We start from the raw sequence: 17,662 nt of genomic DNA, 5'->3' as shown, positions 1-17,662 counted from the left end.
CTGGATCAGAAATATTACACCGTGCGACAAAAACCAAAAATTTTTATAACACACGAAAAAAATCAATATATTCCCAAAACAATGAGCCAAATATAGTGTACCTGCGTTTTTAATTTTTCTCTCTGACGTCAAGATTTTTCTTGAAGTACTTTGAAATTTGAGATTTGGTGCATTTTAGGGTAACAATATGGGTATCAATTAAACCGAAAAATTCTGAGGAATTAAAAAATAATTATTTTTTTGGTGCACCAGGACGGATAAGTGTTGAAAATGTCCTTTTAAAACTTTATCCTTGAATATCCTTGGAAATTTCCAATATTTATTTTTGAATAAAATATATACCAAGGACTAATATCCCACACACACCACATCCTCGAATTTCGTCCTTCTACCTTTATTAGGTTCAGATAAAAAAAAAATTTTACACTTCTCTTATAAGATATCGATAGTTACAATATACATAAATGAAGATGGGAGTTTGCAAAATTTTTCCGATTATTTTACGTTACTTTTCGGAACATGTCCTGTTTAATTTTTCGGGGTCTATTAAGACACTTTCTGAGGATTCTTCGTGTTGTGTTTGTAATCTTATGCTTTTTTGGAATATTTCTGGATTTTTTCGAAACCGTTCTGGGTTTTTTATAAGCTTTACATTTAAATCCTAACTTGGTCTCTACATAGATGGCTGCTTTTTTCGGCTAAAATATTAGCTGTGACTTGAAATTTTGGGCTAATAACACTGTGCGACAGTCGAAACTACCCCTGACTTTGTTAATACTTTCTGAAAGTGTACTCATCCAGTAATAAAACCCTCGATGGATTTGCAAAAGTTAGCTCGTATTTTTATTTTATGGTCTACTAAATTTTTCATGTCCCGACCCAAGTAGTTTTCAAAAAAGTGGAAAAAATGGCTAAAATAAATGTCTGAGCGAAATTAAAGGTTAGTTCGTATGTACGTAGTAAAATTTCATGGAAAATAATTTCCTAGCACATTTTAAGCTATAAGCTCTCGCCTGAAAGCGTCGTTTTGACCCTTACTTCAAAAGGCTCCGTAAAAGCTAATTTAGAAGGTCGTTAGAGGATTAAGGCAAAAACTTATTGCCACTAACGTAAAAGTCTCCGTAAAATTAAAATAAAAAATCTATGCCAAGAAGGAATAACTGCCAAAATTAACTTCAAAAAGTTGTTCAAAGAAAAAAACCAAGTTTTTTTGCTAATTTTTTGTTTAATTTTATTTTAGAAGCTACCGCTAAGGTGTGTTTCCGTTACCGCAGCCGATTTCATTGCGAATTGTACTGATTGTAAAAATTATGTGTTTGTTGTGCTTTGATTTTGTTCTGATTGTCATTGGGCGTATAATTTGTTAGTGTAGTAGTTTTTGCTTTTGGGCTGCTGCTACCAACTTGTATGAATTCGCCTTAATCTGTACGATGCACAACCAGTTATATTTCCGGATCTGATTTTAAATTTATATCTACCTTTTTTGAAGAAGGTGTGCGATATGTAAGCGAACGCTTGTGGACAGCTTGGTTAATTTTATACCACACATCCAGTTGGTGTCCACTTTTCACCTGTATTTGTTTATTTGCGTTTGTCATTTTCACAGTACAGCTTGAAAAAAAAAACGTAATTCCTACTTTATTATTATACTACGAAAATATTCCATCGAAATTGCGCAGAACAGCTGCTGATTAAGAGAACTGAATTAATGTCAAATATTTTGCAATTAGTATGTATGTACTTAAATACATTCGCCTGTGTGTAAGTTGCAAAAATTTACCTCAAGTCACTTAACCCTGCTGTGATAACCTACGTCTGCGAGACGTATGCTTTTAAACTTTTCACTATCGCCTTCGCGAAATGAATACAATTCTAAATAAAATTAATCATGTAAAAAATGAAGACTTGAATACTTCATATATTTGAAAAGAATTTCATAAAATTTTGATTACCATAAAATTAAGTCAAGCAAAACAGGATGCGTACCAGCAACTTTCGGTAGGGTTTTCAAAACGGGGTTAAGCATCTTTAAAAAAATGCTGGTGAATTGAAAATTACACTTTGATAAGTGGATTTAAAGTCAACAGGTGGGACAACCGTTTTTTTTTATATTCTTTATATTTCCTATTTGGACTAACACTTCAGGCAAACAGATATATTTCTATGTATTTAAAAGAAATATGTTAGTAAATAAGAAGGCAGTGAGCAGTATTTCTGGTTAATATCAATAAACAAAAAATTCTATGGGAAAGTTTTATGGTTTTTTAGCAAAGTTTTGATAAGTATTCGTTCAAATGATTATAGAACGATTTTTTTCTCCTTCTCTATCAATTTGGGAAAATTTAATTTATAGTACTAACTCATACATATGGACATTTGTATGTATCTACTACCTATATGCATACATACATACTCAAATGATTATGATCTGTCATATGAAGTTTCAATAAGCAAGGCATTTAGATCGATTGGAGGCTTCCTGAGGCGGAGCACTAGCAGAATCTTTACTGATGGCTTCAAAACTTCAGCTGGCACTTCATCTGGGGTACATATCGAAGTTAGTGGAGAATATCTTTACTTCCCGATTGTGACAAATGCTTTGGTATTCCAATCCGAAATATCCTCAAACTTCGAGGGCATGGCCTATGCGGTGCAAAATAGGTAGAGAGGAAGATTTTTATTTTAAGATTTAATTTAGACTACTAGTATATGTATGTGCGCATTTAAAACGCTGCTGCTAATTTTCTTATTCATTATTTTTTCTTAAATTTCAGAAGCGCCCACAATAAATAAGCCATATGACAACATTATACACCTTCCTTCGGTAATTCAAGACAAGCAGCAAAGCGGTAAACATGTTTATCTCAACGAATGAAAAATTAAAAGTGAATTGTTCATTGCAACGAACTATTTTAAAATATACTAAATTCATGCACCTGGAATTACTCGTATTATAAAAACAAACGTATGGCATTTAAAAATTCAAACTAAAAAACAAAAACAAAATTCCATGAGAATTTCCAAATTTAACTGCACTTAAGTTGCTCATAAGCGCTGCGGTGAACAAAACAACGGTATTAAATTCATCATACGCCGTGTGCTCCGCTGGGGCACACGCCATTCAGCACTCAGCTGAGCCAAGCAACTGGCAAACTGGCAACTGGCAAGTACGATAACCTTTAGTGGCGACGCGTAGCTTACCGAGATTTTCACACATCAAGAAACTGACGGAAAACATACGCACACTCACTGGCACAAAAATATACTCACAACATAAAAGAGCAGCTCACATAACGCACGCCGATAACTGGATGAAAAAGAAACGAAAAATGTCTGAGGTAAGTGGAAAAAAGTTGGTGTTCCTTTCCTTTATGCGGTATAATGCTCGCAAAGGTAAATGTGTACGTAAGGTATGTATGTATGTGTGCAGATAAGTATGTATGAATGTATATAAGCGAGGAAACAAATAGTAATCACAGCCATTTTTTTTTCTTTCGAGCATTCCGAATAAAGTGCGTGTTATGCTTTCGAAAGTATGCATTTACGTAATATTTTTTTTTTTTTGCTGTAGCTAACGCACTATTCTTCTTCGTTATCCTTCTTTGCGAAATGTGTTACTGAACAAACTCTTTATCGCTCCTGGCCACTGGCATTCTCTCCACGGTATTTCTTTTGTCACTTTTATTAGTCAATTTTTCATTTTGTCTAACAAAAACTTTTGTTTGCAAATATTTTCCTGATGGAATTCCATCGTAGGAAAAGTTTGATTGTTTGTGGTAATATTTTTGCGGCAGTGGAAGTAAATGAAAATGGCAATGAATATGTTTTGATTGAATAATTGGATTTCGCCAGAATAGAAGGCTTAAAGGGATTAAGTCGAAGGGAAGAATTCCAAAGGAAATTATTGGTTTTATTAGCTTATCTAGATAGTTGCTTATTCTTAACGGGGAAAAGATTGAAAGAACTAAAAGTAAAAGAAAGAAATGCATGTAATTTCTTGAAAGTAAGTAGAACATATTACTTTTTTACGCAAATTTGAACAAAATAAATACATGAAAAATTTCAAATTCTTATGCCCGGTTTCATCAATCAATTTCAAATTTATCAGACTATTAAATTTAAAAATAACACAATTTTACATTATATTTAACTGGCCATAGCATAAAAAATAAAGAAACAATTTAAATTTATTTTTTCGAAGTCGGGAATGCTATCGATAACACAGGCCAACAAAATTTAAACGACTAAATTATTACAGCCGATTCTTATAGGATTTTTTCCCGTAGAATCTGAATCTCGCAGTAAAGATTTTATATTGGCTGTAGTTTTCGAGCAATTTGGGTTTAAAGGTACCGAAAAACGAATTTTAGGCAAATATGTATATCAGTTACTAAGATAATGATGAAAATATCGATAAATGTAAAAAGTACAATAAATTAAATAATTTTGCCCTATAAAATGTACAAACATACATACTTATATAGGTCGATAGCTACAGGAAAAATATTTTAGGTATCGATAAGATAATCGATAAAAATTATGAATAATAAAAAATAAATAAACTCGTTTTACTGATAGAGATATGTACATATATATATGTAGGTAGCAATAAATACTAACCGATAACATTATTTTATTAAAATCAAAATTAATAATAAAATACTTACATATATACTTTGCGCTTAGACTTTTTCTATTTAGTGGTTGGCTGTTGTTGCACAAATGGTGGGACCTACAATTTTACGCTAGCTCCAAACGGCAAGTAAATTGTATGAGAAGCCTTTTCATGGCGCAAATACACTCGAACGTTTGCTTTGACCAGCGATCGAACTTTAGTTCCGAGGAGTCTAACCACTCGGCTACAGCGGCCGCCATAATTTCTCCAAAGAAGGTAAACAAAAATTTACAACAATGGGGGATTCGGAGATTAAATGCACGAAAAAATCAAATTTTCTCTTCTCCTGCTGGTACATCAAGTTCCCATTGAACGTATAAGGCGTACTTACCTAAACTGAAAGAAACCACTTGATGCCGAAAGTCATTCAAATCTCAAAATTTGAGTTCCCGAGTTCTAGTTTTTTGATTTCAAGATAATCATGTAATTATACCGTATTTTTCTCTGTGTACATATGTACTATAAATATGTATGTATTAGAGGGCTGCATGAATGCATTCAAAACGGCTTTTGAATTATTCATATACAAAACGAATGAATGATTTTGGCTTGAAATTTTTTTTAATTTGAGTGAATTGCTGTTCTGTCGACATCACAATATTCAAACAAAGTGAAAATAAATTGAATTGAAATAAATGACAATTTTGTGTATGAATATCCAAAAATATTTTTTCTATGCACATATGTACAAACATACAATGTATGTATGTATGTATTGCTGCGCTCCGATTACATACGATAAAAATTGTTTGTAGAAAAAAACTTTTACCGAACTGAGTTTGAATGATTTGAATGTTTTCCATTCATTCATTCACATTCTTCCATTTGAAGGTAGTAAATATAAAACAAAATGCATATTCATAACTTAAAAGTTCCAAACGCTGAGTGTTTTGTATGTGAAGTAAAATATTCAAATCTACTGTACTCTGTTTGGCTAGAAGTTTGAATGCATTCATGCAGCCCTCTAGTATGTATGTAAATCCATAACTGTTTCTCTGCACAAAGTTTTATCAGCCAAGACGCTTCGAACAAATTTTCCTAACAAACGCTCTCTTGTCAGGATCTATTGCTGCACTTTTCAAATTCACTTTGTTAGATAGTTTTCTTTTATATTATGAACCGACAAATCTTTATGAAAAAAATCTTTAATTCAGTCAAAATTACATAAAGTTTTTTTTAGCACAAACTACGTAAATGCTCCACTACGCAACCAATCTTTGCTGCCAAATGCGCAAAAATTCCAGCCAAACACACAAAGGGCATTAAAAGTAACCAAACTCTAATTAAGAAATAATGGCCGACAACTAATTAACACAATAAAAAAAATTAAAAGTGACAAGGGGACAAACAAAGTTACGCCAGACAAACTTTGCACCAACTCTCTCTCTTCGGATAAGCTGCGCAGTCCAAGTTGGCGTCTAACAAAAAAAAAATTTCTGAGAAGAGCGTCAAGAGTTAGCGTAGTATGCGGCAGTAAACAATCATTAAAAAGTAATTAAACGAGAAAAAGTTAGGTACTAAATATAAAGGAACGCCACAAATATTCGTAAATATTTGTATTTGTTTGCGGGGGAGGTAGACAAACTGGGTAAGTAATCACGCTTAATTGCCTGTGACCACAATGAAAATTTACATAAAATTAGGAGGGCAATTTTTTGCAAACTACGAGCAAGTAAGTAAAAGCGCAAGCAGCAAAAAATCATTTGATAGGAATATTTTGAAAGAACTTTCGTCACACGTGGCCACAGAATAAGAATAAATAGTGAAAACGAATGCAAAATAAAAGTTTTTTATTACAACGTATCAAATTGAAGAGATAAACAAAAAGCTAACACAATATCGGGTGCGTCGGCACTTGGCAGGCAACGAACGACCTCAACAGGCGATTGATCAAATCCACTATTAAATAAACAAAAATACTTAGTTTGCGCTCTTTGTAGCAATCGCGGCACTGCCAAGCGGTGTACTCAGGTATACAAAAAAGTTCAATAACCTGCCAAGTCTAGCTACAGTCATAAATTAAAAAATTTACACAAACACGATTGTTGGACTGGGAAAACAAAATTTGAACTAATTGCCATTCACTGTGATACAATTAAATACTATAGTGGACTGTGTAAACAAACGAATAACTATATAAGTAAAAAAAATTATTTCCGGACAAGTACATTTTTGTATAAATCACTAAGCACGGTGCAAGTATTCTACGGAACACAAGCGACGAAAATCTCATAGAAGTTTAAATGTCATTTTTTTTTTAAGAAAATATCGGCTAAATACGATCCAAATTGTATGAGGACCAAGTATCTCTTGTTAGGTGCAGCACTTTGAGCCTGAAAATCTTATCAATGAGGCAACTACGTTCTTTTAAATTTTTCATAAATTTATGTGAGAGATATTGAAATTTGAAAACAACCGCAACTTTAATATCACTACCTACGCTATTTTTTCTATGATAGATTCCAGGAACCGTAAATAACAGTTACTTTTTTTCAACAGCTAAACTTTGCCAGATATTTTTAAGTCGAAAATAACACAACAACAAGTTTGGTATCAACTGAAAGAAGACTAAAATAGCTTTACAACTGAAATATTTAAACGAGGAAAGCCAGCTATTGAAAAATATCTGAATAAAAAAGGCTTTTTAATTACCATAGAACAAACCTTGGGTCAAGTATATGCATTTCTTTTGTATTAAATTACGAAAAAAAGAATATAAATGGTACCAAATTTGTTTAATTTGGATAATCGGTTTGTTTACTATCCGTAAAGGATTTTATTTCGAACTTAAAAAATATCTGGCCAAGTTTAACTGTTGGAAAAAATAACCCCTATTTACGGTACCTGATAAATTCTTTGATTGTGATGGCCAAAACTTTGAAAACTAATTAGTCTGCTGAAAATGATATTGTAATTAATCTTAATACTAGATTTTGGTCTGTCTCTAGAATCGGGTAGCTTAACATTAAAGAAAAAGATGAAAAGTCGTCAGTTGTCTAGAACTGTTGCGAAGAGCCAGGGAACAAAAGTAACACCGTGGGGCAAAACCAAAAAAAAATCTAAACACAAGAAGCAATGAATATATTTACGGAGCTATGGGCCAAATACTGCAAAACTGCGTTTTTTAGTTTTTCCCTCTGACATCAGGATTTTTAAAGAACTTTGCAGTTTAAAGATACGATTCAGAAAAATATTTAAAAAATTCAGTGCACTGTAAAATAACACCAAGGGTGCCAAATGCGAGAAAGAATTCTGGAGAATTAAAAAAAAATGCCATTTTAAATATTTTTTTTCTTTTTATCTAATAAGGTACAGATAATTTTTTCAAAAATAATTATTGCCAAATTTCAAGCATAACCTTGAGTATTTTAAAAGGACATTTTCTATACCTATTCATACTTATGCAAAACCAAAAAGCTTGATCGGTTTTAATACTACAGAATTTTCTCTTTAATTTGATACCCATATAGTTTTTCCACATTGCACTGAATTTTTTAAATAATTTTTAAATTAAACATATTTTTTCATATATGAAAGTCCTTTAAAAAAATACTGACGTCAGAGCGAAAAATTAAAAACGGAGTTTTATTACACATATTTGGCCAATAGTTTACCGATTTTTTTGTGTTTAAAATTGACTGTCGTACGGTGTAATCATTTGCTCCTCTGATAGCATTGATAAGCCTCTAATGTTGAATGGGGTCTTCGTCTGGTATAATTTTCTAAAGGATGCCACCTTAGTAAGGCTACTAGAGCGTGTGGGATGGGCCGCCTGTATAGGAATCAGTGGCGTATTTCCGACCACTGAAACTCTATAACTTCACGCCAAGCTTTATGAACTGTCTGTTGATGTTACGGTTAAAGTTACTGTAGTGAAATCCAGTAATGCTGTGTGTCTGATAATTCTGAAAGTGTTATGAATTTCGACTTTTTCCCTGGCAATGTGGATGAGACTTTCTCCCTGTTTGGAGGATGATAATCTGGAATAATTTTCTTAATTTTGCAGCTTACTAAAACCCTGCCTAAATCTAAAAATCCTGCAAATGTTTTCGTTAATCTCTTCTGTTGGTAACCACAGGAAGCGCGCGGTTTCGACCGTATTAGCCTTTAGTCAAAGGGGTGCAAAGTGGGATTAGTATCTTGGGGGCATCTTAACTTATTTGACATTGGTTGGGTGTGTAGAGATTAATTTAAGATAAGTAGGAGTTGTACCAAAGAAACTCCAGTTTAATGAGACAACTCGTATTTAATCTTCGGTTGCGATAGTTAGTGATTGGTTTCCGATGATGGCATAAACGGGGAGAAAGTTGACCAAGTTGTTAAATGACGCTTAATGAATGCCTTTTAAGGCCTTTGCTAAAGTACTTCTGGCTAAGCGTATTTTTATGGCTTAAGCTAACATTTAAGATCCATTATATGGCTTCTGACATGCCTGGGAAGAGGATCGAGGTCAAGCAAGTGCCTGTGAAAACTTGAGTTTGTATGTGAGGTGTCATGCCCCTTAATATATCGAAATTGATTTTCATCTTCTATCATCCTTGGATCTGGAGTTGATGTCCAAAATGTCAAAAATATCGGTACAGCTGTCCTCGATTTCAATTCAATTAAATTCAAGTATTTTCCAAAAAAGTGGAAGCATTCAAAGGTAAACATTTTTTTCTTTCATTTCTCAACATAAATAAATAAAAAACAAAACAGAGTCTTTAAAAAATTATCTTTTATTTAAAAAAAAGAATAAGCGAATCGGTTCATATTTGGGCTCGCAAAATTGATTTATCCACAGCAACCTTTTTTGCCCCACTGTGCGCCGTTAACAGCAATTTCCTAACGATAGCATTTATCCTTCTAGTCGGCTGCATTCTCCAAAGTTCCTACAACCTTAATTACGACATTAATACTTAATTGTAGAGAAAACTGTAAAAGGAGTAGCTTACTACCGGGTCAGCTAAAATTCTTTTGCTACTAAATTATGGCATTTGTAAAAGAAGTCTGCTTTGAGTAGACTCTTATTTATGAGCATGTACAAAAATTCTGGCACCGCATTTCTGGCTGAATTTTTCGCTCCCACCCCCCACACCCCGCACGGTGATGGGCAATAAATTTGAATTCTGACTCGAAGTGACAGCGACGCAAAGTGACGTTTCGTGACACACAACTAAATAGAAGATATTCTTAGACGTTCCAGTTATTTAGAAATGATTAATGACATGCTTTTGAAGAGGCTGCGAAGTACATAAATAGACAAAGGCTTCGATATTTTGCAGTACACGCCCATCCACCAACAAAGCGGCCCCAAAATGGAAATAGGTTAATCAAATGATTATATTTTATGTATTTACTTAATTTATATTACCAAAAAAATATATTCTAATAAACCACGCGAACCCCTCGCAGTTGACAGTTCAAGTAACTGATTCTATGCCAACCCTCAATCGACCGCATACGAGTGGCATTCACTTATTGTAGAGTTCAAAGAATTGTTGGAAAATAAATGCTGTATTGCTAACTGCCTTGACCTGATTTCTTAGGCTTGCAGTGTTATTGCTTTATTATTTCCTTTTGTTATCATAATTTCTTTGGGGTTGATATTTATATGTAAAAAAACATACATACATACATAGCATATACGTACATACACATTTTGAGTTACATAGGACAATATTTACCAAAATTGCGTGCTGAGCCGCGTTGAGGCAACATCACTAATACGCCGTGGAGCAAACGTTCGTCGTTTATATGTACAAAAAAAAAATGCACAAAAAATTACAAAAAAAAAATAGGTAATTGAACAAATTTACCACCTTTAACTCAAAGAATTTATGAATTTATACGTATATGAATAGGTTTAAATAATATGTAAAATCGATGAGATTCAAGGCAAAATTTTTAAAATTTCGTGAATGAACTGAGCTGAAAAAAGGCTTGACGTGTTGATTTTTTTTATATCCAAGCTAATTCTTTTTTTTTTAATTTATACGTATAAATTACAATACAACGCGATTTTTAACCGCTTGAAATTTGCACTTCATGAAATTAAAATTACATGTTCCATAAAAATTGTTTGATATTTCCAAAAAAAATTATAAAGTTTGAAACTTTGATTTATGTGGTTTTGGATGAAGCCTGTACAGTACTTTTATTGACAAATAACAAAAAATATTTTACCTGAAAAACATTGTGAATATTTCAAAAAAAAAAATCAACACATGAACAATTGTTTTAGTCACTGTATGCATGTAGTACAAGCGTATACGCGACAATGCAGTCTAAACACGGAAATTTCTCTGTAGGCTTTCGACTTTTAAGCGCGTCATATGTATTTCAGAGCCACTCCATAAGAAATGCCGAAACTCAAACAAAATTATGGAGTAGTGTTTAGTTACTAATTTCTTCAGCCTAAGTATTACTGCGAGTTTTATCTGATATTTGAAATAAAAATTTACCTATGTTCGAGTAGCAAAAATTGCTCAGTTATAAAGAAATTATTAAACCTTTCGAAATTTCATTAATAGAAGCTAAATCTCATACCGAATGAAGGTTGTATAGTTCTTTCAATAATAACAATATCTTATCTGTCCCACTCCCCTCTCAAAAAAAAAAACGTGTATGCCATCTGCATACAACTAAACAAAAATCGCATTTCTTTTACTCTACATAAATAATAAAGGCACTGTGTATGAAACGGCAAAAAAAAGCTAAATCAAAAAAATTGGGTCAACAATGGCAAAGGAAAGCGACGCAGCATACTCGTACATTATTCAACAGAAACTAACATTGTTGTGTAATATTTAAAGCTACCGTTATTACCGAGTTCGCAATGAATGTCTATTCTGCTGAACGACAGACAGGTAGACGGACGGACAGGCAGCCTGTTGCTCTTGGCTTGTATCTAGTAATCCTATGCATGCAATGGAACACACAATTGGACACACAAATGTGCATATTTAATAAAAATAAAAATAAAAATAAAAACCGAGTTGTGTTTGTATGTGAGTATTTTTGTGTGTCAGCAGGCAGGTGGCAAACAGTGGGGGGCATTTTAATATGCACAAATTGACCTCAAAAACTGTACGCCGCCCTTCTCTGCAAGGCGGCGCTAAACTGCATGCGAGTGAGGTGAAACTTTGCCAGTGACTTGCTGGTAAATAAGTAAATACATATTACAAAACTAACAAGGTCCTATGGCGGGTAACGGGATAAATGTACATTTGCGTTTATGTGAAGTTGCTGGAACCAAAGCGATGTATGAATGCTGGCATTTCATACTTAGTATATCTTCTATAAATTCTTGATATTTCGTTTCCTCCTACGCATCCGTATTGTTATATATCTATGTATGGCATAGTTTAATATATCTACAAGCGTTTCATTGCAATTGTTCGTCTCTTGCATATTTAATAAGAGTGCGGTCCCTGCGGTTGGTGGTGCGCTTATATGGAAATACACAACAAATAGACACAAATTCTGGGGTTGCCACATTCGATTATTGATTATTGTCCGAATGCAAGACCAGGGCAGCGTTATTTAAAATAATAATAAAAAAAATATATATTTATTTGCGATTTGATTCCTCGACCATATAAAAAATATATTTTATTTGTGATTTGATTCATCGGACAAATAAAAAAATTTAATTTTTGATTTGATCATCGGCCTATTTTTGAGGAGAGTTGCCAGCTGTTTGAAGAATTTAATGAAATAAAATTTATAAAATAAATCAATTAAAAGCGGGGTCCAATTTTTATATGAGGGAAAAAAGTGCCATTCTAAAAAACACAAACAAAACAAAACTATTCAGCGCCATACTCATTTCCAAATCTAGCGCCTTTTTTAAGAGCTCCTTTCCTTTCATTTATTTCGCGAAACCTCCATTTTCACCGCCACTCAACACTAACAACGGCCCTTTTTTGTTTACCACACTATGGAAATTCGTCTGACATTCACAAATTTGTTTAAATCATTTTTACTAAAATCAGTCAGCGCCAAAATTTGCTTTCAGCGCAATGCACAAAAATCGTTTTACACCTTTCACTCTTTTTACAACTTTTCCAATTACCAACTTGCGCAACCAACAACAAACACTTCCCACGCACGTACCTGTGTCGCTGTGTCGTCCCTCTAACCAGCCGCCGCGTAAATTCTATTTAAATTTTTTATCCTTGAAATTCGTTTACCACTCATCGTTCAAAGTAAATGTAGAAAACGCCATTGGCGAAAATAACAAAAACCCAGCCAACAAACGACAACTTAAATGGTAAAACAATAAAAACAACAGCATCGTAGAGCAAAAATGTCGACAATGGAAAAAAACTAAGCGATAAAAGCACATAGAACCCGCTGTCTGTCTGTCGTTCGGTGCGTACATACATACATACATACATTTGTCCCACTTTTTATTGCTGCCGCCGCGCCGGGGGTGACAAGTGTCGGAATATTCCGGAAAGGGAGTGCTGTTGTGCGTCGCATTGAGGTGAAGCGCCCTTGTGAGTGTCAAATGTGTTGCAAGCCTCTCGTTGTACTTCAGCTTTTAAATATTGTTGTTGCCATTCATGCTGTTATTGTAATACCTTGTGTGTGTGTGTATGTATAGATGTACATGGCTCTACGTTAACAGGCAAATTGTTTTCACTGTCAGTTTTCATTTGACCTGCAGCACAGTTTACTTTGTTATTTAAATCTATTATGGGGGAACAAAGAATGTGGTTGTGCGCCTTAAAGTATGCAAATGTTATATGGGTTGTTGCGTTAAGTTGTAAATATCTCTAGTACGATCTGCCTGCCTGCACTATTCACCTTTCGTGCTGTGTGTCCATATTTGCAAATTCTACAAACAAGTTTTCTATTTTATTTAATAATTTAGTTTTACTCTTCTGCCTTGTAAATACACATTTGGATAGTACTTCATACATACATACATACACATACATACATGCATATTTAAGTGGGTAGTTTTGCATATTAAACTTCCTCAGCTTAACCAACGCTTTGTTTGCATAATAAAAATGCTAAGACAATTTCTTGTTAGTACTCGAGTGAATTGTTTTTATGTGTGTGTGTGTGTGTGTGATAATTGTAATATAATTTAGAAACTTAGAGAAAGTCAAATTTATTTTAGTTGCGGTTACGTACAAGTAAAATATTTTGAGATATTTTAAGAACTGTACTATGGATTTTATCATTTTTGTGTAAATCACCTCTGACAAAGAATGACGGACTCTTGTCCCAAAGTAAATCAAACAAAGAAATATTTTAATTTTTTTTTATTTTTGTAAATCCATTTTTGTGAAATATTTTTATGAAAAAAACAAATGAAAAAAGGCAAGCTTTTACAATATGGCGGCCGCTGTGGTGTCGTGTTTAGCAGTGCGCGCTACCATTCCGCAGGGCCTGGGTTCTTAGTTTGTCCACCACACTTTTAGTGCTGCCTGACAGTCCGTGATGATGTTTCTTGTAGCCCCTTTAGTCCTTTTACGAAGACATTCGCGGGCACAGATTTCAATGCGAAAATTTCCACCTTGAATATGGTTGGGTTTGGGCCCATTGGTATACGTACCATTTTAAAAGCTGGGTCCATATATGACGGTCCCAGTACTCCCAATAAGTCTATCTCGAGAATACAAGTATCAAATGCATTTGTGTCTTATTTTTTGCCTTTGTGAGATGTGAGCTCCAGTTGAGTCTTTCCCTCTAAATTTGTTTTGGTTAGGTAGACAGACGTGTCTTCTTTGGGTGAATGTGATGATGATGGACTTCGGTGGGTTTATTGGCACGATCGGGTACGAAATTTTGCGTTCAAAATGGTAGTGCATTCTGTATCAAAAATTCTGCATTCAAAATTCTGGTCGTTAAAATTCTGTATTGTAAATTGATGTACATATTTCTAAATTTTGTAATTCAAAAAATTGTTTAAAAAATTCCGTGCTATATAGAATAACAAATGTAAGAAAAAGTTCTGTAGAATTGAAAAAAAAATTTGGTGCACAAAAATGAATTGGTTTTGAAAAGGCCTTTTAATTAGTTTCGTTATTTTTTTAAGTTAATAAAGTTAAAAGGACGAAATCCGAGGATGTAGTCGTATATATAAAAATATTCAACATCTAATTTTTTCAAAAATAAATTTTAGTAATTTTCAAGGATGTTCAAGAATAAAATTTGGAAATGACATTTTCAGTACTTGTTCGGTTGTGTGCACCACAGCATTTTTTTTTTTTTGAAGTCTACAAAATTGTTTCTTTTATTTGATATCCAGATTGTCATTCTACACTCCTTTAAATTACTTAATGATTTATTGAATTACTAATGTACAGCATACCTTGATATTCACCTGATTTTCGTTGAAATTTTACAAATAAATTATGTAGCTTTTCTCCGCAAAAAGTTTACTAAACTTTGAAACTTCCAATCAAAACTCAAATTTTATTTAAGAAAAAATGCTAGGTACGCAAGTAATACCAAAGCGAAACGGAAATGAACAATTTCTAACAGCTTATGGAATTGTAGAAAATTCAAAGAATCTGCTTACTTCTCCACTGGTGAATTTATGTAAAAAATGTAAGATGGGGCTTTGTACCAGAGCACCAATATTAGGCAATGAATTCCAGTTATAACACACATACGTACACATTTACATACATACAAATACAAAAGTGTCACTTGAATACAAAAACATACCTGCTCATATCTACATACATATATGGACACAAATAATTTTGAAGACATCGACAAAAATAAACGTATGTAAATGAGACAAGAATATCGATAATGTCTGTCACATTAGCATTATCTATATTGCCAAATGTAAATACATTCTGAGAAATGCTGCATACGGAATTCGTCGTATTCTTAGTTATTAAGTGAGGCATATGCTTTTCAAACAGTAAACAATCGAAATCAAATTGAATGGAAACCGAACTTTGGAGTTTAGCAATAAGCAAAGTTGATCGTCACGTATACGCCATGGTGTTCGACATATGCTATATGTCATTAAAACGTACATACATATGTATATGTATAAATATGTACATTAGACCAGGTCACAAAAAAAAAAAAACCTGCAATGCGAGCGGAACTCAAATTTTAGTATATCGTATAGCAATGAGCCAACATGAATCTCCCCTCTCTAAGTAGTGCCGCATCGAGCGTTTATTTTTCCTATAGGAATAACACGTAAGAAAGTGATTTCTTCTCATTCGAGATCAACATAGTTTTCTAAGAACAATCAAAACGCATACAGACTCATATCCTTTAAATTCATAAATTATCTTTTTTTAATCGCTTGCCCTTTTTGGTTTACATCTAGTAATTAGATGCAAAAAATCTGAGCCTGCATAACGCTTAAATAGCATATAATCAATTTATATTATTTATTGCATTTTCGGACGTTTTTATTGGTCCTAGGAAATTAGATTGACCTCAAAAGAGAAGAAATCATTTTCTTACGCATACTGGTTCGGAAATGCCAGTCATCGAGGCGGATAACTCCTTAAAATAACCGATTTCGGATCTTTTGAGCAAACAAATGACCTGTGAAGCAATCGAGATGACTGTTAAATCTCAAGGTATTCATCTCCGAGGCTTAAAAAGATGAGAGAAGGCAACTCAAACCCAAGAGGTCTAACTTAAAATATAGAGAAAAAATTAAAGAGTTGCCACCTGTTTGAAAATTGCAGGTTAAGTAAATTGATGCGATAAAGTAAATATTCTAATATTGCTGTCAAAAGAAAAAGTTTTATGAAAGCTCACTGCTGAAAATATTTTTGATGACTGTTGCCACCTGTTTGAAAATTTTAATTTAATTCATTTTATAAGATAAATTAAGTATTGTGTTTAGGCGCGACTAATAACACCAAGCGCCTAAATGCATGCTATGTACTGCTGCATGTGCAAAAATTTCCTTCATTAAATTTATGAAATTTTTGCACAGGGACTTCTCAACTGCCATGTAATAAAACCTTCTTAAGTTATAATTTGATGGCAGTTCAAAGTATGCTCGGCCTAGTCTGATGCATCCTCCGCACATTGCTTTCGGAGCTTTTGGCGGATTTTGCATGGCTTACAACCATGCAGAGATGATAATAATTGATTACCTTGGAGCACAGTGCCTACCCTTTACTTTGCAAACATACTGCTGAAAAAATTTTGAGAGGGGTTACCACCTGTTTGCAACATTTTATTCGTTGAAATTTATCAAATAAATGAAATATTATAATACGTGTATGCAACTAAAGAGGTTTAAGAAAGTTTACTGGCGAAAATATTTTTGGAGCGTGTTGCCACCTATATAAAAAAATAAAGATTCATAAGTGGAAAAATGGAAATTTGGAAAAAAAGATTCATAAAATGAAAACTTGCGCAAAATCCTTACTTTGAATACTGCTCAATTCCCGGGCAGAAAAAATCTATTTCTTTATGATATAATATTTTGCTAATTCAAGCTTTGAACTATACACGTAAGCGGAAGCGTCAGCGTCGGCAATAACCTTCTCATCAACCTGTACCTGCAGACGCTGGTACAACATGAGCCACGTCATCGACTGTTTGCATACATTTTTTATACCTTTCATGAGCATGAAATGGTATTATAACTTTGGTCCGATGTTTGTAAGTACCAGAACAAAAAGAGATAGACCCATTAAAATGTATACTTATATGATCAGAACGTCGAGCTGAGTTGATTTAGCCATGTCCGTCTGTCCGTCTGTCCGTCTGTCCGTCTGTTTGTATGCAATCTAGTCTCTCAGTTTTCGAGATATCCGTATCAAATTTGGTAGGTGGGTGTATTTTTATAATGTATTAATCATTTGTCGGAACCGAAAGAATCGGACCACTATAACATATAGCTCCCATACAACTGATTGTTCAGATATGAGATTTTTCGTTATAACTTCTCCATTTATGCAACTACGAACATGAAATTTTGCAGTACTTGCACCCATTATCAATAGAATACTTACAGTGAAAATTACAAAGCTCGGGTCACTATAACCT

At 33.5% G+C, this 17,662-nt stretch overlaps 1 protein-coding gene across 1 annotated transcript in view; it reads left to right on the top strand.

Moving 5' to 3' along the window:
• The window catches only part of LOC118732987 (adenylate cyclase type 9), a gene marked incomplete in the record, with an annotated part of 154,816 nt that overhangs the window by 83,997 nt on the left and 53,157 nt on the right, over positions 1–17,662 (top strand). Inside the window, 1 exon segment of the mRNA XM_036462131.1 lies at positions 2,795–3,338. Within this exon segment, the coding sequence (XP_036318024.1) occupies positions 3,312–3,338 (27 nt within the window).

The sequence above is a fragment of the Rhagoletis pomonella genome, unplaced genomic scaffold (genome assembly GCF_013731165.1).
Source record: "Rhagoletis pomonella isolate Grant_MI unplaced genomic scaffold, Rhpom_1.0 Rhpom_scaffold_00002, whole genome shotgun sequence".
NCBI classification, from domain to species: domain Eukaryota; kingdom Metazoa; phylum Arthropoda; class Insecta; order Diptera; family Tephritidae; genus Rhagoletis; species Rhagoletis pomonella.
The sequence above is the reverse complement of the archived record's forward strand: the minus strand, read 5'-3'. Positions and strand labels throughout refer to the sequence as shown.